General features: G+C 43.5%; 1 protein-coding gene across 3 annotated transcripts in view; it reads right to left on the bottom strand.

Annotated features, from left to right (window-relative positions):
• LOC118207294 (V-set and transmembrane domain-containing protein 2-like protein) overlaps positions 1 to 20124 on the bottom strand; it is a 44521-nt gene extending 24397 nt beyond the window's left edge. Inside the window, exons 1-2 of one of the 3 annotated variants that reach the window (XM_035380718.1) lie at positions 19992 to 20124; positions 18679 to 19091 (exon numbers count right to left, since the gene is read on the bottom strand). In XM_035380718.1, coding sequence (XP_035236609.1) covers positions 18679 to 18838 — 160 coding nt within the window. In that variant the 5' untranslated portion in view covers positions 18839 to 19091; positions 19992 to 20124. Of the gene's footprint in view, positions 1 to 18678; positions 19092 to 19991 lie in introns of those variants that run through there. The other 2 variants (XM_035380719.1, XM_035380720.1) reach the window with 2 other exon arrangements.
• Between the last annotated feature and the right edge of the window lie 390 nt (positions 20125 to 20514).

Below are 20514 nucleotides of genomic sequence, written 5' to 3'. Positions count from 1 at the left end.
TGGTACACCGTAGCAACCATCTGGTAAGACCCTATTAACACCCTCAGAACCACCAAGTTAGGCTGTACCAACAACCTAGTCCACCTCAGCAACCACCTGTTAAGACCCTAACAACCACTTAGCATACCTTAGCAACAACCTAGTAAGACAGGGCAACCACCTAGTAGCACTCTAACAACTACCCAGAAGCCATGTAAAAAAACTAAGCAACCACCTAGTGCATCCTAGCAACCACCAAGCAATGCACTAGCAACACCCTAATATAACATGGAAACCACCTACTGCTATAACAGCACAACTCAATTCAGGATCTTTAATCTTAGCAAGCAACCCCACATTTTCTACAGAAAATGTAAGCTTTTCTAGGTTAGAATTAGTGTGCTAAAGCCTTAGGCGCACCCAACATAATGAATAAATAAATACCCGACCCCAAACCAAAACTCAGCACAAGCTTGCACAATATTCAGCAAAGAAAGACAGTAACATAGGGCAGTAACTGCAGGGCCAACATTCTCTTAGGCAGAACCCAGGTTTATGTTGCAATGAACAGCAAGCAGGCAAAAAAATAATCCACCACCCAACTACCGCAGCTGTGACATGCCATTTTGCAACCTTGTAAATTTCCTCTTGGTGATACAGACCGTTTGTCTGAATCAAAACTGCCCCCCCCCCCCCCCAATTCCTTTTACATGTAGAGACGGTGACGGCCTGGCGAAATAGGGCACTGATCCCTGGCATGTTATGCCCCGCAGACTGCCACAGTCAATAGCAATTAAAATATTTTTCCTGAAATGGTCGATGGGACTGCTGCTGCTGCAAAAAGAGAGAAGGCGAACAGCCTCCTTCAGAGAAATTTAATCAATATGCGCGACCGCGCAGGCGAGAGAGGACACGGGCGCCATTTCACAGCTGGGTGCCAATGCCATCTGCATTCAGACTGACGACAGGTACCCCCCACACCCCACCCCACCCTCCCCGTGTACAATCTGATTGTGCTTGATGTCAGAGACTACCATTCTGTTTGAACCAACTGAGGAAATATAAAACACCCAAATCTCTCTCCCCGCCTCTATCTCCTCTTCTCCCCCACCTCCTTCTCTTTCCCTCACCTCCATCTCCTCTCCCCCCACCTCTATCTCCTCTCTCAACCTCCACCTCCTCTCCCCTGCCTCCATCTCTTCTCTCTCAACTTCCACCTGCTCTCCCCCACCTCCTCCTCTTCTCTCTTAACCTTCCTCTCCTCTCCCCCCACCCCCACCTCCTCACCACCTACCTCCGTCTGATCTTTTAGCTCTTGTGGCTGCACTGAGACAGGAAACCAGAAAGTGAGTCCATCGCACCAGAGATATCAGGGTTAGAGTTGTATTTCTAATCGGCCTGCTCACTTTATGAGGCGGTAGGGGTCAGGGGGTGGTGGGGAGCGGTGGGGGGGGGGGGGGGGGGGGGTTGTGTGACTCACAGACAGTGGATTTTGCTGAGGACCACTTCCCTCTGGCTGAGGACTGGCAGTGATAAGTGATAATTGCTTTAAAAAAAACATGTTTCTCCATTCATCCTGACCTACAAACAACGGCTCTCCATTCCAGATTTATTGTGATTTTTCTTTTTGTAAAAGGGGACGATTCTAAGCTCAAGGGACTAAGGATCGTGAGAGAGTTATTTTGGAGGGCGCGACAAACAGGGAACAAGAAAAATAAATAAAATGAATAAGACATTCTGCTGCCCTGCATTTGTTTTCCCCATCACCTCAGAACACGAAGCCATGTGAATTCAATTCAGAAGAATTAGTTCACAAGTGACATCACACAGGATCGATTCTGAGCAGTTCCTTCATACAGGCCAATTGTAAATCGATTACAGTTCTAATATACACAGCCCCTTTGATTACAGCTGTTTTTCCTGCTCTGAATTAACCATGCAGCCTACCTATCAATCAATACAACAGTGCACTGCTCCAATTGGGGTTAAAAAGAGATCAGATTTCATATTATGTACATACTTAGAATGAGGGAAAAGTTCTCACAGCACTTTTTAGCCATATTATAAATCCTCAGGCACAACTGATGAATCATCATGGGCAGTGTTTTCTGTTGCATCCTCTTCTTGGAGTTATTCCTCTGAATTTGGGCTATCCCGGCTTTCTGTCATTCCGACTTGTTAATCAGACGGGACAGGAATATGTTCCTTTGACAGGCTGGTAATGGAGCGGGTCTACGGTGACTTGAGCATGCTGCATTAAAAAGAATAACAGCGATGAAAAGTGTCACATTTAATCTGCTGCCACACGTCAGGAGTCTAAGGGCCTGTCTCTGAGTTGACCTTGCCGATTATTACTGGGGCCAAATCGCTGTCACCAAGACTGAGGAGGAGGGGGAGGAGGAGGAGGAGGAGGAGGCTAAAATCTTGCATTTGATCTTGCATTAAAAGCCCTACTCTCGTGTCTTTGTAATTACAGCTGTGTAGATTTCCCACAAATTATTATCCAAGGTTTACATTAGCATTTAGGCATTTAGAAGGCCCTTATCCAGAGCGATTCCACAAAAAAAAGGTTTAGACAAGGAAGCGCTGGTGCCAAGGGCCAAGTCATTAGGGTCACAGCCGATAATAGCCATTGATACATCGCTTACTTAGAAGTAATAAACACATCAACCCACATCATAAAGTTCACGTGCCATAGTAGGTGGAAGAGGGAGACTGAGAATTCAGTGCTTCAAGTAGCAACAGGGTTTGAGCTTATAGTATTAAATGATCACAGTATTAAACTTTCAGAGCTTTAGAAGTCCTCTTTTTTTTCCCCATTCTGGAATGCCAAAATAAGTTCATAGACAGTCCAATTACCCAACGTCCACTGCTACCGTGCCATTTGTGGACAGCCACACACTCTGAATCAGCTTCCTGCCAACTTTCTGAAACGGCTTCCTGCCAACTGCCGTTTCCTTTCATGTTGCAGTCAGGAAGTGACACTTCATGCACAGGCAGAGCGGAGAGGCGGGATAAGAACACCCGATGGAGCCGAGGACTCAGTCTGATACAGCGAGATAGGGGGAATCCCAGCAGACAGAACCTCTGGTATCCCCGGGTGATGCTTCAGCCAATTAGGCGCAGCCTCACGAGGCCGCAGTCCACAGCCAGCATCGGCACAGAAAGAATTCCTCACCAATATCGCCTTCAGTTTAACATTCATTACACGCTCAAACATATTTGCCGTAAGAATTCATAAATTCAAACACTATCCCAGTGGCTCAGTTCTCTTAATAGTAACCTTTACCTTAGGTTTCAGAAGCAGGTGCTGACATAATACCTTTCCTTGAAAACATTGCGGTTGATATCAGTGGCGCCCCCCGGCTGTACACAGAGTACACACGCTGCATTCTTTGGCTACATTAAAATTTTGAAATTCAACTGCCTGTAAACATAAAAAGTCTGCATATCGATATCTAAAAATGTACATTTATTTAATGGAAGAAGTGCTGTCTCTTTCTTTCTGCGTATCTTCGGAAGAAATCCAATGGCCACCTATATTTGCTCACAATTACTTTTGTTCTATTTGATTTTGTCCATTACCCTCTTATACCCACATCCAAGCATCTCCCTTTGGTGTCTAGTAAACCTGTGCACACTGCTTTTGAATACAGTCTTCAGCAGAAACCTTGCTGACGGTGCATCATTAATCACAGACGCACACTGACATGCATGCAGCTCAGGTAACAAGAACACATTCCCAGCATGCATCTCAGCTCCCTTCTTTTACAGTTACTTCCACCCGCACGTCACACTCCGTTCTTTGGTCCGCGTCCCTCCCCCACATCCCTCTTTGTCTCATTGATTTGTGGGCCGTCGGGTAAGATTTACACCGGATGATTTTGGTGGGGGGACGAGCGGCGACTTCCGAAGTACGGCTGTTACGGTGCGCCCCGGCGAAAGCGGGGCACGTAGTAAACGAGCTGCAGCCTCCCGGTCCGGCGCTACACCTTCAGGATCATCGCTTTGCACGTGCAGGCCAGGCCTCCGGCTCACATCTACAACAGGGTACCCACCCCTGGCTCCGGTCACAAAGACCGCAACCGACGCCAACTGGAGCTAAACCAATCTTTTCCTCCACCGTGCCAGAAAATAACCGGCAGAGAAATGAAACAATAAAGAGCCTCCCACCCGAGCGCTTCTCTTTTACTCCTCTTTTTTCTTTTTTACATAATGTAGACACTCAAAAACTGCGAGGCCCCAGATCCTGTTCCTGCATGATCCGGCACCAATTAAGCACTGGTTACAGGCTCCCACATCCCACAGGCTCGTTACGTTTCCCAGGTCTTCCCCCTTAACCCCGGCTCCTCACCGAAACCGCAGACGGGAGGGGGCCGAGGCCGCGCTCTGAAGCCTTTAACGATGCTTCCAGTCCCAGAGCTCCGACATCCGGCTGAAGCATTAGAGGAGACAAAGTCGAAAAATAAATAAATAAAGGCTGGCCGAGCAAGATAACATCTGCACTAACCACTAATGCGGGAGAGGGGAGCTCTGTCAAGCAGCAAATCAATGGCAGGGGCTGCACATGCAGGGTGTAAAGTCAATTAGCCGCAAACAGGCCGGCTTCTGTCTGGAGCCCAGCACCACAGTGACGGTTAACCGTTCGGAAGCCCTTCCACAACCCCAATCCCCTGAAGGCAATGGCCCAAAAAAACACATACATGAGCCAACAGGCCTTGTGACATCCACACCTCATTAAAAAAATGGCTGACATAGCCCAGGCACCTCAAACACCTGCAATTAGGGCATGTTAGGTCCATGGAATTGACAAAAAATATCAGAAAACTGAAAAATGCTGACATAAATCTAAGTCATTTAATTTAAAAAGTCCTTTAAGATTTAGTCATGCATGCTATCAATTGCTGCAGTTCCCGTGGAAGATGTTTAATTTTACTGGGTATGAACGTCAGAGGAATGCATATCTATGTACAGCAAGTCATTTTTAGCCATTTGAATCTTATAACCCTCTGACAAATCAGGAAGAGATCCTGTTCCACAGTCTGGGAGGCGCCCGGCCAGATGCTCTGGGAGCCCTGGTCACAAACGAAAGCCCTTCTTCCCGCGATGACTCGGGGCCACTGCTCACTCACGGGGAACATCCTAAAAATATCCCCACTATGAGCACGTCCCTGGAAGTGACATCAGACTGAGGCAGCAGGACCGTCCAACAGCTTGAAGAGCATTTGGCAGGAAGAAGGTCCTGAGGGATGAGAGTGGTTTTTTTTCCCCCGCCGTATTATTTAGAGGTTTGCAACGCAGAGATTAGTTTTCATTAAGGGAACATGAGTTACATAAACGAGTGTTAGCTCATTTTGCGGTTATGACAGGTGTGCAAAAATGAAAGAACTTCTCTCAAACGGTTCACTGACCGTATCAAATCTGGCCAATTGCCCAAACCTTTATAGACATAGATTTTATGTGTCAACACTACAACAATAGAACTACAGGATTCTATGGGGTTTGTTGAAATGTCCGTCTTCAATAGCTTTTTGTGTAATTTATGTAGTTTTTGGTAAATTGTTACCAAAATGATAGATGGATGATTATGGAGATGGCGTGGATACAACAGTTATGCATAGGGCCACCAGTTTGTCTCCTCTTGTTTTCTTGCATTGTAATTCAGTCCTCCACCAGCTAGAGGTTGCCATAGCCACTTTGTCAAGCCCCGTCTCAAACAATTATCCCATTTGCACCACCTCAATAATCTAATAGCCAGTAATTCAACACAGATGATGGTTGACAGCAATGTTTGTAAGTGACACTTACATGTCAAATTGAATTTGATTACTTAGTACCGTGGACATGCAGCAGTATTTTCAAATGTTGTACAGGAGCATGGTAGGTTTTGTTAGAAGCTGTGGGAAATGCCCACATTTAGCTTGCACAAAAAGTTTACATTTAAAAAAAAAAGATTTATTCATGATTCAACTAATTAAATAAACATGGTCTTCAAACCTGATGAGGCTGGACAACCCTGCTTTATATGATTACATTTTTATTTTTACTGTAGTGATACTCAATCCTGGTCCTGGAGAGCAATAGAGTCAGCTGGTTTTTGTTTTTCCTTGAGATCAACGACCAATTCAGACCCAAGAAACCAGGTGACCTGAGTCAACTGTGCAATCAACTGCTTTAACTGATTAACTGCTGTGCTACTCAAGTGCTGAGTAACAATGAAATCCAGCAATCTGTAGTCTGAAAACCAGACTATGTGGCTGTCTAGAACCAAGAGTGAGGCTCAAAGACATGCTTTACATAGCATTTAAACTTCCATCCATGTTCACTAGCCTTCCTGACTCTCTCCATTATAGATCAACTAATTGTTTTTTAGATTTAGAGATTCTCAATTAGAATCTCAGTTTGACACTGGACTGTGCCATTGGAGAGCCTATGGAAACCCTTGGAGGATAACCATTGCAATACAAGTTTAAATCCCTGCAGGTCACATGGTGAAAACAAACATAACCCTAGTTATGCGCGCTGTCTGTGGTCAGGGACAGAACCCTCTGTGATGGTTTGGGCATGTACGGCTGTCACAGGTACTGGCTCACTTGTCTTCACTGCTGATGTAACTGCTGGTAGCAGCAGCAGAATGGATTCTGAAGTGTACAGAAGCATCTTATCTGCTCAAGTTCAACCAAATGCCCACAAACTCATTGTCCTACAGCAGGACAGTGATCACAAACATACTGCAAAAACAACAATTTGTCAAAAACTGGAAAATTCTTGACTGGCCAAGTCAATCCCCCGATCTGAATCCAACTGAACATACTTTTCACATGCTGAAGAGAAAACCTAAGAAAACTACCCCCCCCGAAACAAGCAGGAGCAGAAGATGGCTGCAGTATAGGCTTAGCTGAGAATATGCACTTCAACCACATATGGATTGTTTGATTACAAATGTAAAATTGTGGCATACAGAGGCATATTAAGAAAAAAAGACTTTGTTCCTAACATTATAGAGCTCACTGTAATAAATGTAAATAAATCAATAAATAATGCTAGTCCCTTGACAGCTCTCCTCCTTCAGGTGAGTCCAGCTGAAATTGAAATGGCTAAAGATGGCCGCCAGCCACCCAAGCGCTGTATCTACGCACTGAATTTATAGTGCAGGGGTGTCAGAGTCGTCACTGTGGCAACGATAATTAGCAAGATTCTGAGTGTTATTATTAAAACGTTTGTCATTTCGGTGTCAAGCTGCCTGTGGCTCAGATTAGACGACGTGACAAAATAAAATTTGGACAGATTCACACACTGTCACACTCTTTCTCTGTCGACCCGACTGGGTTTCTGATGGTCTGGAGCAGATGGTCTTCAATGCACCTTTTCACTGCCACTGTCATTTCCTCATCACTTCTTGAGGTTTCCAACCAGTTTTTAAGTACCTTTATATCCTTGTTTGAATAGAATAGAATAACTTTATCTTTCATTTTTAAACTTTGGGTAAAGTAGCTGGCATATCATTTTTAAAAATAATTTACATAAAGTACATTAAGAAACAAAATTACAGAAAGTGTATTTAGAGATTTCTAAATTACATTACTAATACGTTACATTGGGAATTGTTACATTGGGAGCACCCAAATGTACATATTTTATTAGTGCTCATTACTGCAACCTCCACAGTCAGTTTGGGAGAGCAGAGACAAGAATCTGTTCTATAAGCACGATAACAGACGCCACTCTTTATCACACTGCAGTTTGCAACTTCAGTCTGAGAAAGACACTTGATGTACAACTCAAGAGACGGACTGCAAGCAGTCCACCAACCAGCAGAGGTCGCTAGTGATGTGATGCTGTTAACCTGGCTGACTGAAGCCCACTCTTCCCTGGGCAATGCTAGAGCCACCCATCGGTCTGGATTCGATAGCAGAAAAGAAAATGGAGAGGCTCAGAAACAATATGAATGTCTGTAAATGATAATACGATGATGATAGTACAACAGAGAAAAATAAAATACTTCACAACGAATCATAACTCACCCAGAGTCAGGGAGTCTGTTCTTTCCCACGTTTGCTTGAACAGGATTTTTACAGTTTATTTTATTAAATCTATCGATCGCCTCGGTGAAACGTTCACTCTGAGGTGTCGTGTGACAGCCTGACTGTAGCCGCTGCCGTATGAAATAAAGATCGATTGATTGAAGGGAGGAGAAACGCAGAAAAACTCTGGCTGAGGACGCCGCTGATGAATCACCCCGGGGTGTGTGTGTGTGAAGGGGCAGCTGAGACGGGTCTTTCAGAGAGCTGAGGATCACGGCAAGTCCAGCTGATTATGCTCCGAGGAGGAGAGCACGCATTTCAGCTTCACTGTCACAGGTGAGTGTGTGAGCAGAGAGCACGCATTTCAGCTTCACTGTCACAGGTGAGCATGTCAGCAGAGAGCACACATTTTAGCATTACTGTCACAGGTGAGCTCACCAGCAGAGAGCACACATTTCAGCTTCACTGTCACAGGTGAGTGTGAGCAGAGAGCACGCATTTCAGCTTTACTGTCACAGGTGAGCAGAGAGCACGCATTTCAGCTTTACTGTCACAGGTGAGCAGAGAGCACGCATTTCAGCTTTACTGTCACAGGTGAGCAGAGAGCACGCATTTCAGCTTTACTGTCACAGGTGAGCAGAGAGCACGCATTTCAGCTTCACTGTCACAGGTGAGCAGAGAGCACGCATTTCAGCTTCACTGTCACAGGTGAGCGTGTCAGCAGAGAGCACGCATTTCAGCTTTACTGTCACAGGTGAGTGTGAGCAGAGAGCACGCATTTCAGCTTCACTGTCACAGGTGAGCAGAGAGCACGCATTTCAGCTTCACTGTCACAGGTGAGCAGAGAGCACGCATTTCAGCTTTACTGTCACAGGTGAGCAGAGAGCACGCATTTCAGCTTTACTGTCACAGGTGAGCAGAGAGCACACATTTCAGCTTCACTGTCACAGGTGAGCAGAGAGCACGCATTTCAGCTTCACTGTCACAGATGAGCGTGTCAGCAGAGAGCACGCATTTCAGCTTTACTGTCACAGGTGAGCAGAGAGCACGCATTTCAGCTTTACTGTCACAGGTGAGCAGAGAGCACGCATTTCAGCTTCACTGTCACAGGTGAGCATGTCAGCAGAGAGCACGCATTTCAGCTTCACTGTCACAGGTGAGCATGTCAGCAGAGAGCACGCATTTCAGCTTTACTGTCACAGGTGAGCAGAGAGCACGCATTTCAGCTTCACTGTCACAGGTGAGCTCGTCAGCAGAGAGCACGCATTTCAGCTTCTCTGTCTTAGTTGATTACGTTGGCAAAAAAGTACTCAACAATCACTGACAAAGAGTCAAAAGGGTGTGGTCTTTTCATTGAAAGACTTTTCCTTAATAGTCTTGCTCTAATTATTCAAAAGCAAGCTATTTCCCCGTTTTCTCTAGTAAAAGTCATACGAAAAGCGGTTTTATGTTCCGAGTCATCGAGCTGAACTTAGGTCAGTGCCTCTGGGAATTCCTCCCTCAATATCCTAAAGCAATCTGCGGGTCTGTGCACATTTTGCGCTGATGAAAACCAAAATCAGCCATCACTGAATCTCCTCGGGAAAATATCAGCTTTGGCCGGGAGCCTAATTGGTTCTTCAATTAAAAAAGGTCTTCCCGAGTAGCAGGATAATGCACCCAGCCTGTGGTTGTCATAACAACCGGAGGAAACCGAAGAAAAATTTAAACTTTGGGTTTTTGAAAATCGAACTTGGGAGAGCAGCGAGGTGACTCGGCCCCCTACTGCGAGAAGATAAAAGGGCTTGAGAACCTGAATTTGAATCTGGCCCCTGAGGTCTCCTGTGTGCTTCGTCCGCTGCCCGAGTGAAGAAAGCTACCCATTCGCAGAGCTGCGTCTTGGTCTTCAAAGCCTCTCATTCCAATATGAAGGCGAGGAGAGCCTGCTGGGCCTAGACAAAGGACGTTCGACTTCATTGTCTGTCGTTCTTCAGTTTTCGTTTCTGTTAAATACCAGAAACACTTCAGGTGGTAGACATGGCAGCAGGTGCGCAAATGCACATATCCCCCTAGCACACTAGCTATTGCTTACGTGTGTTTAAAGAAGACCTGCTCTAAATATATAACTTATGTGGCATCTCATTTGTCCCATAACTATGCTGACAGGGAGGAAAACAAAATTAAAATACACTGCAGCTATGGGACACCCCAATGTCTTTAACCGACCAGTCCTGTATGCACATCAGTTTTGATGGACAGATATCTATCACAGTTTTACCACTTTAAATTTTCTATGATATTAACCTTATATTTTAAGATTTTCAGAATGCACCCATGCTGAAATGATGCTCATTCATTTACATGCCTTGATAACAAGATATCCATCCCCTAGCTGTTCACGAAAGACCTTTAATTTTATTGATACTGTAAGATGAGGAGTGGAGTGGGTTACCATGACGATCACAGATATTCTGTAGCCCATGGGAGCTCATTTCAAAATTTGGTCATGAGCCCCTCCCCTCTGTTCAGCTTTTGCCACACCAGCCTACAGGACACCGGAATTTCAACACCAACAAACGCTCAAGAAGTAAAGCTGAAACTTATTCACAAAAAAATATTTAAAAAACTGAAATCTTTTTGTTTGTTCTATGAAGTATTCACAACTGGAAAAAAACTGGAAAAGCTGTTTCAAAAAACAAACACCCATTTTGTGTAGACTGTGCACTTCCATAGCTTTTCTAGAAGGCAAAGGAGGTGCACCTCGATCTGAGGAGCATGAAAGCTATTTTTGTAAATTTAAAAACAAGTTTTAAGAAATTGAAAGTTCATCTTGGAAGAAAAACTGGTACAAGCATAATTTAAGAATTAAAATAAGAATGACCAGTTCATTTCAACAGGCTATAACACATCCAAAATGTCCTCGGTGAAAAGGGTAGTATATTTTGTAAATATAGCTTGTCTGGAATATCACTTAGGTTACTCTTTTAATTCAGAAACAAATTGCACATTTCTATTTTAAAGGAGGCTTTCATTTTTTCTTCAAGAATGTAAAAAAATATAAATTCTCTGACACATTGTCTTCATCACTGAAATGGTGTAATTGCGTTTGCTGATTGCAGTATTGTTAGCCCAACTCTACAGCATCAGCGCAGGTGCACAGGCTAATTAGGGAGGAACAACCAATCAGAGCCTCTATTTTCAGGTTGGCTGTTAACAAGTACAGAACGTAGAGCTCTTAACGGCCTATCAGAAATGTAACCGTATATGTACAAGCTAATTGGGGAGAAACTAGACTTTCCAGAACCTCAAAAAAGTGCTGTTTTTTTCTGAATTTAGCGACTAAATTCCTTAGATCGATGCTCCCCTGTTTTAACTCATAAAGAAGATATAAGAGTATAATCCAATAACATTTAAAATGTATATAACGTTTTTGATTTGCTGCGATGTGCTAATTGCTCATTAACAGCCTACCGGAAAATCAACACTCAGATTGGTAGCTCCTATCTAATTAGCCAGTACACCTGTCTGTGGCGCTTTAGAGGTAAGGTATAGAAGACTACCATCAGTGTACTGGCGGCAGTGTAGCACAGTGGGTAAGGAACTGGGCTTGAGACTGAAAGGTCATAGGTTTGATTCCTACACTGCCGTTGTACCCTTGAGCAAGGTACTTAACCTGAATCGCTTCAGTATATATCCAGCTGTATAAATGGATACAATGAAAAATGCTAAGTAAAAGTTGTGTAAGTCGCTCTGGATAAGAGCGTCTGCTAAATGCCTGTAATGTGATGCGTACAACACCGTTTTACTGATGAAGGCAATGCAGTGAATTGTTTAGTCTCCTCATAACTAAAAATATAGACCTCTCCTGGCTGTGGCTCATTTGGGCTAACCGAATGAGTTCATTACATAATTAACTTTATAGAGGACAGGGGTAAAAATCTGTGCTCTGTCCTTCCATAAGACTAAACTGTGAACACAAGCACTATTAACCAGACAGTGGCATTATACTGACAACAGGCCAGGCATAGATATACCTCGCTGCATTACCTCAGACAGAGAGAACGGCTACTGAAACACCGGCTATCTTCTGACACAGACCAAAAACCCACCTCTTCAGACTGCACCCACTTGATTTCTGAATATCTGGTTTTCATGGCTCGTGGGGACATTTCGTATTCTGGTTTCTGGTTACGCTTGCATTCAGCCCTCAAGAAAGGTTGTGCTTACACTAGCTGGTCTGGAGATGTTACCCCCGGTCTGCCATTACTGCTTATATTAGTCATATTAACGCATTTATGTTCTTTCATTGTAAACAGCTCTAGAAAAGAGTCTGCTGAAGGAATGGAAGCTATTGAAAGGGAACCAGAAACCTGCCCTCTAGTTTCCAGTCCACGCTCGTAGATATACGCCAGAGGTGCTTCACATCCAAGCGTATCTTCTCCTAATTATGTTACCACTGAAAAAAGATTTACCCAGGTGATTAACCCCCCCCCGATTGAACCTTAGTTAAGTAATTACGGTGTTACAGGAAGGGAAGTAATAGACTAAAGCTATGCAAGAGCACCCTTTACACAATTAGTGTAATTATGCATGCTAATTATTTCAGGGGATGGGGCTGCATTATGACTTGGGTTCACATTAAGGTGGGGCCACTGATTCTGCATACATCTGCGGATTCTGTAATTAAAATAAAGTGCAAATCTGTGTTCAGCAGAGATGAGTTTGTCACAATACATGTATGCGAGTACCTGAGTCATCACAAAGCAATAATGCAGATAAAATGACCCAAATCAGGGCTAAACCCAATCCCTAATAGAACACTCTGAGCCCAATCCGAAAAAAGAACACTCTAGGCCCGATCTCAAACAGATCCCTCTCAGTCCAATACCAAAGAGAACTCTCTCAGCCCAATCCCAAACAGAACCATCTGGGCCCAATCCCAAAAGAACCCTCTGGGCTCAATCCCAACAAAACCTTCTGGGCCTAATCCAAACTGAACTCTCTGGGCCCAATCCCAACAGAACACTCTGAGCGCAACTCCAACAGAACACTCAATCCGAAAGAAGAACACCCGGGCCCAATTCCACCAGAATCCTCCGGGGACAGGTGAGTCCAGAAGTGGACAAGGGTTTCAGTGGTACATACAGGGTGAAATGGGACAAGGTTTCTGTTTCACCGAACACATTACACACTGCTGAGAGACAGAGATGCAACCTCACTCATATTGATATGATTACAGAGGAAGAAGCAAGATATATATACTGTACACACATACAATATGCTTATGGATTTACGCAATGTATACAGGCTCTCACATACACGATGCCAAGCATACACACACGTTTTAAGGGGCAGATCCTACAAAATGTCACCGTTCCTATCTCTGAATCTTGAGTTGACTTCCCATGCACGCCGGCAAGATAACCAATTTCATTCTTCCGACCACAATGACACCCAAAGCAACTGTTAGGGGGAAGAAAATCTCCAGTCAACAACCATATCAGCGAGACATCTTGAGCAAAGCCGACCGCCAACAGACACGCAGAGCAAGCAGTGGCATCTGTTGTGGTAATGTGTCGAACCGGAGATAAGCTCGCACAGGCTCCATCTCGCTCACCCTGCGGAATGCTTACTGCTCAATGGTGTCTTTACCCAAAACTCGTGCGTTCTCATTTACAATCCTCCCGAAAGGCACCGTGGGATTGATTTGGCTGCTGGACGACAACTAAATCCACCAGGAGGGACTCATTCATCAACTGTACTTAAACTCAAAAGCATGTATTACATTCAAAACCACTAAAGCCTTACAAAAAAAAAAGCTTCTGGTATGGCTATCTGAAATGCACCTCCTTGGATGTGCTCAGAACTTTACAGAGAGAAAGGCTGAGTATAACCTCAAGATGTGCACGCACTGGGAAGTGTACCAACTGAATCAACGTACGCGGGTCATCCTTTTGTCCATTCCAACCTCGCCATGCTTCCCAGCCAAAGTGTGTCCGTACATCTATCCCATAATTCCCCTTCGGTGTGCAGGAAGCTGTCACGGCCTACTGCTGAGACTTGGTGAGAGTCCAAACAGTCAGCTCTTCTTTCCCCATGCACCGAACCACATCCATACTAAAAATCCTCAGTGTCAATTCAACTCTAACACTGGATAAACGATTCTCTGTAAGCATAAAATGTGCTGGATCGGTGTCAAGCATTCTACCGCATGTTTAAAATGTTGCCCTTCCTGATTGGGCCAGCATAGAGGCAGTGGTCGGTTACAACTCACAGATTAATACTCCGTAAAACGCACCATAAAAGATGCACCAAAAAGTAGGATATTCTGCAAGGGTTTCTGGGCGATTTCAGAGGCCCTCATCTCAGTACCAGCCCCCTGTACCTGACAGAAACCCGCCGGAGTGGAAACGCAGGCGCCCGTACGTGCGTGACGGCCGACTCCTCGGCCTGCCTCCGACGTTCCGCTAGGGGTTGCGGCGGGGGGCTGGGGGCTGGGGGGGGGGGGGGGGGGGGGGACTGACAGAGCAGCAGCGGAACCGGCTGCCAGGTGTCCCGGCCCGACCCAAGCTGCTGGAAGCGGTTCTGGCCCGTCGCCAAGGTGCACACCTACATGGCGTCATGGCGGGGGAGCAGCAGTGGTTGCTACGTCTGCCGCCCGACGGCCCGCGCCGACTGCAGGACACAACGAAGCTACTGCGAGTGCTCATTAGGGTACTTTTTTTGTTCTAGTGTGCTTCATTTAGTTTAATGTAGAATAAGGCAACCTGCAAGTCATCATTTTTTTGCTCTTGCCGTCTCCTTTATAAATATACTCTCCCCCTCTAAGGAACTGCTGTGCTTCGGTCCCTGGTCTTTGCACTTGTGTTTGCTTTCCAACTGACCCTGGATAAGAACGTCTGCTACATGGCAGCAAATTAAAGTAAAGGGCATTTTTGGCATGGTTATGATTTGATTATGAACTGTCGAGGAAAATCTCGCCATTCAGAGACAGTGCTCACAGAGCTTTAGCTGGCTATGCCACCTCAGACACCATCCCACGCTTACTCCCTTATGCACAAAAAAAGCACCCATATCTGAAAAATAGTTTTGTGGTTAAATACCACTTTAATTAACTTCTCTGTTCCCTGTAGTAGCAATAACCGTTAATTGATTTTGCTGCAAGAAAGTCTTTCTAAATTCATTTGGTTTGATATGAAAATGGTGGACCGTGTATCTCCATAGGACAGAGATTTTTCCCTCATACACAACTGAAGGACAGGAATTCGCATCTGTCCTGAAGCAGCTTTTGGATAAGGGTTTTAAAAACATATTTAAAGGGAACCCCACCTGTTAAGACTTGTCGGCCTTAATATGGTGTAAATGCTTTCAATTATATAAATATGTTATTAAAACCACATGAAAGATTTTAGTTATTTTAAAAAAATGTTTAATCCTTCAACTCATAGGTCACCATTGTTATTACCATAGCGATGCACTCTGAGTAGTGACTTCAAATGGTTGCACGGGTCTCAGTCCATTGTTCATGTCCATTGAGCGGCATTGAAAACGTCTTCTGTTCAGCCTTTTCAATTCGGGCCAGAGCAGGACATTACTCAGGAGGAAAGCACCGAGGACAGCCCTCGTCAAATAAATCAAAACGACGAAGATCGGAGGAGACGAGAGTAGGGCATACGACTAGAGGTGGTGTCTGTGTGGCAACTGCTCGCCTGTGCCAACAGTGATGGAAAAGTTGCCTGTTGTAAAAGAGCAGCGCTTTCCAGCAGCAGCCGTCCAAAGTCACTTGACCATATGGATCAAACTGTCGATTTTGGTGAAACTGACACGTGTCATCATCCCCATTAATTTAACTGACATAATGTTATTGATCCTCATCATATATATATATATATATATATATATATATATATACGACATGAATCAATAATAATGTTACAATATGAGCTTAAACCGGTGATAATACCTCATTTAAATGTATAATCCCTAAATGAGAATATGTGCTGATACACTAAGATGTCTATTGAATCCACCATATTCACAGATATCCCATGTATCACATCACACACAAATTCTGTGCCACTGTACTGATATTTTTCACTATTAATAACCGCAACTACTGGAAAAAAACAACTGAGTTAACCTCCAGTGCAACCGTTTTACGTCATCTACCCGAAGTGCACTGCAGGGCTAAAATAATGCCGGCCTCCATGGGTCACAATTTCTATTAAAGGCAGGGTTTAAAAAAAAACTGAAATCTTTTGTGTGGTTTTTACAACATATTTCCATAGTTAAGGGCATTTACAGCACATTAGGCCATACAAGTCTTAAAAGGCAGGGTTCCCTTTAACAGAATCTCATGAATACTCTCGTTGATTGCAGCAAAAAACATTCTTTCTTCTTGATACTCTGTCCATCTGCTTTTTGTACCTTTCAATAAACGGAACCGAACTGTCTGCATGTGACTCACTCTTTCATTCTATCCACGGTTTTGATGCTGAAGATCACTGAGTTTCTCGCTTCATTAATATAGGTGTCCTTGATACTGGTTGTGCACGGGTCTCCATTTGTATTATTAATTGGACTCTTATGCTTTCTCCTTTTACTTCTGAATGATGTGGACATTTGTCTTGCTTCCCTTTCTAACACCTCACGTTTCCTATCAAATGTCAGAATGACTATCGTCTGTCGTCTCCCCTGCCTGCTTTCACCTCAGTCTTTCCAAATCTCCTTTCTTCTCCCTTATTTCCCATCAGTTCATCTCTGTGCCCCTCTGGAGTCTCAAGCTTGTGCCCTTTCTCCACTCTTAAATCTTAAGAATCCCTTCTCAATTCCTCCTGTCTGTCACTCAACAAAATCTCTTCTAGACACATTTCTTATATATAAGACATACATCTTGTTTTCCTGCCATACTCCACATAATGCAAACACATATAAGCACTATTAATGTATTTGCATTGCATGTTATGTGTAATATGTTCCAGAATTATTATTTCATTAATTGTATTCTCCACTTTGTTTCATATTGTATTTTCAGTAATAATGCCATGAATGTCAGTTCAGACAATCTGCGTAATTAGTTATGTAGATGAGTTACTAATATTATTAATGCTAAGTGTAGTTGTAGTAATTTGGATATGTAAGGTAATTCTGCTGAGGAAGACATCCAAAAATGTAAAGAAATGAATAAATAAATTCAGTTACTGAAAGTTACACGTGTCAGTTACACGTACAGGATTGCACGTTTCAGTTGTTTCTGTGGAGAAAAAAAGGAGAAAAAAAAAAACACCAGTAGTATTTGTACCAATACAGGAGCGCATTTTTATGTTGAAAAACGGAGCGTCCACTCAGCACCCACTCTCAGACAAAAAGAAAACAAATCAATCAATTAAATAGATATTTGTGGGAGTTATTAGGACACTACTGTAGTCCATTGCAATGACTGGCAAACTATTAACAAATCAAATGCTAGCTACAGATATGCCTTATAACTAATGTGTTCCCAATTGTATACATTAAAAATACATACATTTGTGTTATTTCGCATATGCTTTATTCGTATTTTAATATATGTTGAATAAACTCTCGGTAATGTTCAATTAGGGTAGCCTATTTCATGCTGTGGGAGCAGCTTCGAACTTTGGCCAGCAGTTCGACTCCATAAGGTTGTGGGTTCGAGTCATTGGGCGTTCGATTACAACGCAGGCTATAGGTCTTCATTAACATTGATAGCATGCGTCCTTTTTATAAAGAATTTAGGGTAATATCTATACGCGTGGCAGGACTCGGTGTTCATGGTTCTGAATGACTGGCAATAGATATTGCGAAAGCAAGCATTTTTTTTTACAATAACAAGATAGTTAACAGTAAGGACTTGGAGTCGAAATTGCACGCAGTAAGGTTCGTATCCAGGTATAGCTCCGATACATCGCATACTAGTTTTCTGTTATGCAATGAATTTCCATATGATTAAAGGCTGAAAATAGGAGCAGGTCATGGAAATTTTATTAAAAAATTGTTTTGAAAGCGTGCGCAAATTCAGTGAAGTCCATCTGCTGAAACTGCCAACCCACAGACATCGCCAGCAGCAAACCCCCCCCCCCCATAAATAAATAAATTTAATACATACATAAATAAATTCGAGAAACATTGCATGCATTCACGTATTTAATACTTCTAAAAGAGTAAAGGAAGGTTATTATGCAAGTAGCCTATAAGGACTCAAATAGGCTATGTTAATTAAAATATATATAATGACGTAATAATCAACTGTGTTCCTTTATTAAAAAGCAATAAAGTAAAATGTTGTTCAAGAGATTGTTGTAGTTATACAAAATGCAAAATATCATTCCACTACTTTTATTTGAATGTTAAGCAAGAAAGCGGTCATTTGTCGCTGCATTCGTCAGTCGTAGGTTCAGTGGCAACCTTGCTGTGAAAACATCATTAGTGCAATTTGAAATAACTGGTTGCAGATATCGGACACATATCATGTAATCTGAAACACCAACAACCAGCCCGCAATTCGACATATCACGATTCCGGGTGTTTGTTGTCGCGTTCCTTGTCAAATCGCGTACAGCGAAACACTGCAAAGACACAATTCAACACCTTTGCAAGATTAATGATAAAAGCGCCACCGCCCTATTTCTATCATCATTCTTGTCAGTCAAAATATGGGGTTCACGGCCGGGGCTACCTTCAAGAGTAAACAGCCTGCGTCTGGCTGCGCCAAACGTACCGTTTCCAGAGATGTGGTTCTCTACCTCGGCATGTCCACCTTGTCTGGAAGAGGCACTAAGTTGGATGTAGAGTCCCGTGTAATGTAAAATCCCTATTAGTACTCCAAAGGCTCCCATCGCTTTTGTTTGAGGTTCCAATAACGTAATTCTTTTCCACTTTTCTCACATTAGGCGTAATAAATCTTGTACACCCAGTGTAAACCTATGTCCCCGGCTTTAAAAGAAAATCACCCCCGTCGCGGGTCAGCGGTAATAAGTGCCTTAGCTGGTATGCGTGCTGCAGACGCCCGTTATTACCGATCTCTGTCTTTCCCAGCGACAGCCTCCTCGCATCTGAGGGCTTGCCAACTGCGGCGGAAGGACATCTCTTCTGAAAAGGAAAAGAGGAGTAAGCCGGCTGGCAATAGGGAATATCAATTAGGCGGAGGGATCTAGCCAGTGATTTATTCATAAAACTTTTACAAGGCTGTAATTCTTAAAGCTATAGGGGGTATTGCACAACGCGTCGCCAGGAATAACTGTTTGATCATCCTTTTGGGGTTTGGAAAATAAACTACGCGATTTCGATTTGGAGCATATAGCAAAGGGGTAAGGGTGATCATTAATTAAGCAACGGTAATCGAACAAAACAATACACATGTGCATAATGAAGGCACACCCACACAAACGGTATCACTAACTTGTCCTTCGTCTCACGTTTTAGACACACGGCGCTGGCTTGTAAGCGTGTGAAAAGAACTGCTGCAGTATCATTCACTTTTTCTGAATATTATTAGAAAAAATTAAATGATTATTCCACCCCATCCGAGTGCACTAACATGCATTGCTCCTACCTATCTACTGTTGCAGTGGCCACCTTTCCTCCGGGGAATACTGACCCCAGCAGCAGAGGTGAACCCGGCACAGTGCCGAACAGAAGACGAATGGGAAATTCCTATGGGGGGCACAAGCGTTCTGGCTGCGCTTGGCACAGAGCAGGTAGACATGCCAAAGCCCGCGTGCAGCAACACCATGCATAGTTAATGTTTACAGCTCAACCAGATGGTTGCGATGGGACCGCAGAACAATGTTGAGTACGGAAAAAACAAGAAATAGAAGGCAGAAAACACATTCTTTCTCTCCTCACCAAGGAATAAAATCCGCTTAAAACATTCAGCTTTTATTAGAGAAATCACTCATTTTTATGCATGGTAATAATTTCGGGTAGATTACTTGAAGATAAAGCAGCCCACTGAAATCAAAACGTGTGTGTTAGTGAGACGCAATTTACCGTTAAAGCGCGTACTGAAGACAGTTGGCGGGTATTCAGCACCACAAAGGCTGAACAGCTCCCAATGAACCTTCAGGCTTGTGTAATATTGAAACGCCAAGAGCGTGCAGCTGGCTGTACAACCTAAGAAAAGAAGCAAAATCAGGGCCTGTTGAAGACTTAAATCAAAAGGCTGCCAAAAAAATTACGGAGCTTAAGCCTGCGGTGTTCGTTCCTCTCTTTTTTGCCAATATGTGTGTGTGTGTGTATTATATATATATACATATATATATATATATATATATATATAATAAATCAGTAATTGACGAACCATATCAGTTTTTATCCGATATGTATTTACTAGCAAAATGGTTTATTGAACTTATTTCACGGTTTGCTAATGCAGGCGAGGTTGATTGTCAGGTCTGTGCCACTCTGAGCCCAGCTCATCTACGTGTCAAAAAAAACGCATGTGGTTTACTAAATCTTAAAAAGCACGTGCACGTACATGTGTGACCCACACGTTTTTTGGGGCCACGGCTGC

The sequence above is a fragment of the Anguilla anguilla genome, chromosome 11 (assembly GCF_013347855.1).
Source record: "Anguilla anguilla isolate fAngAng1 chromosome 11, fAngAng1.pri, whole genome shotgun sequence".
NCBI lineage: Eukaryota > Metazoa > Chordata > Actinopteri > Anguilliformes > Anguillidae > Anguilla > Anguilla anguilla.
Note: the sequence above shows the minus strand (reverse complement) of the source record. Positions and strands in the feature narration are given on the sequence as shown.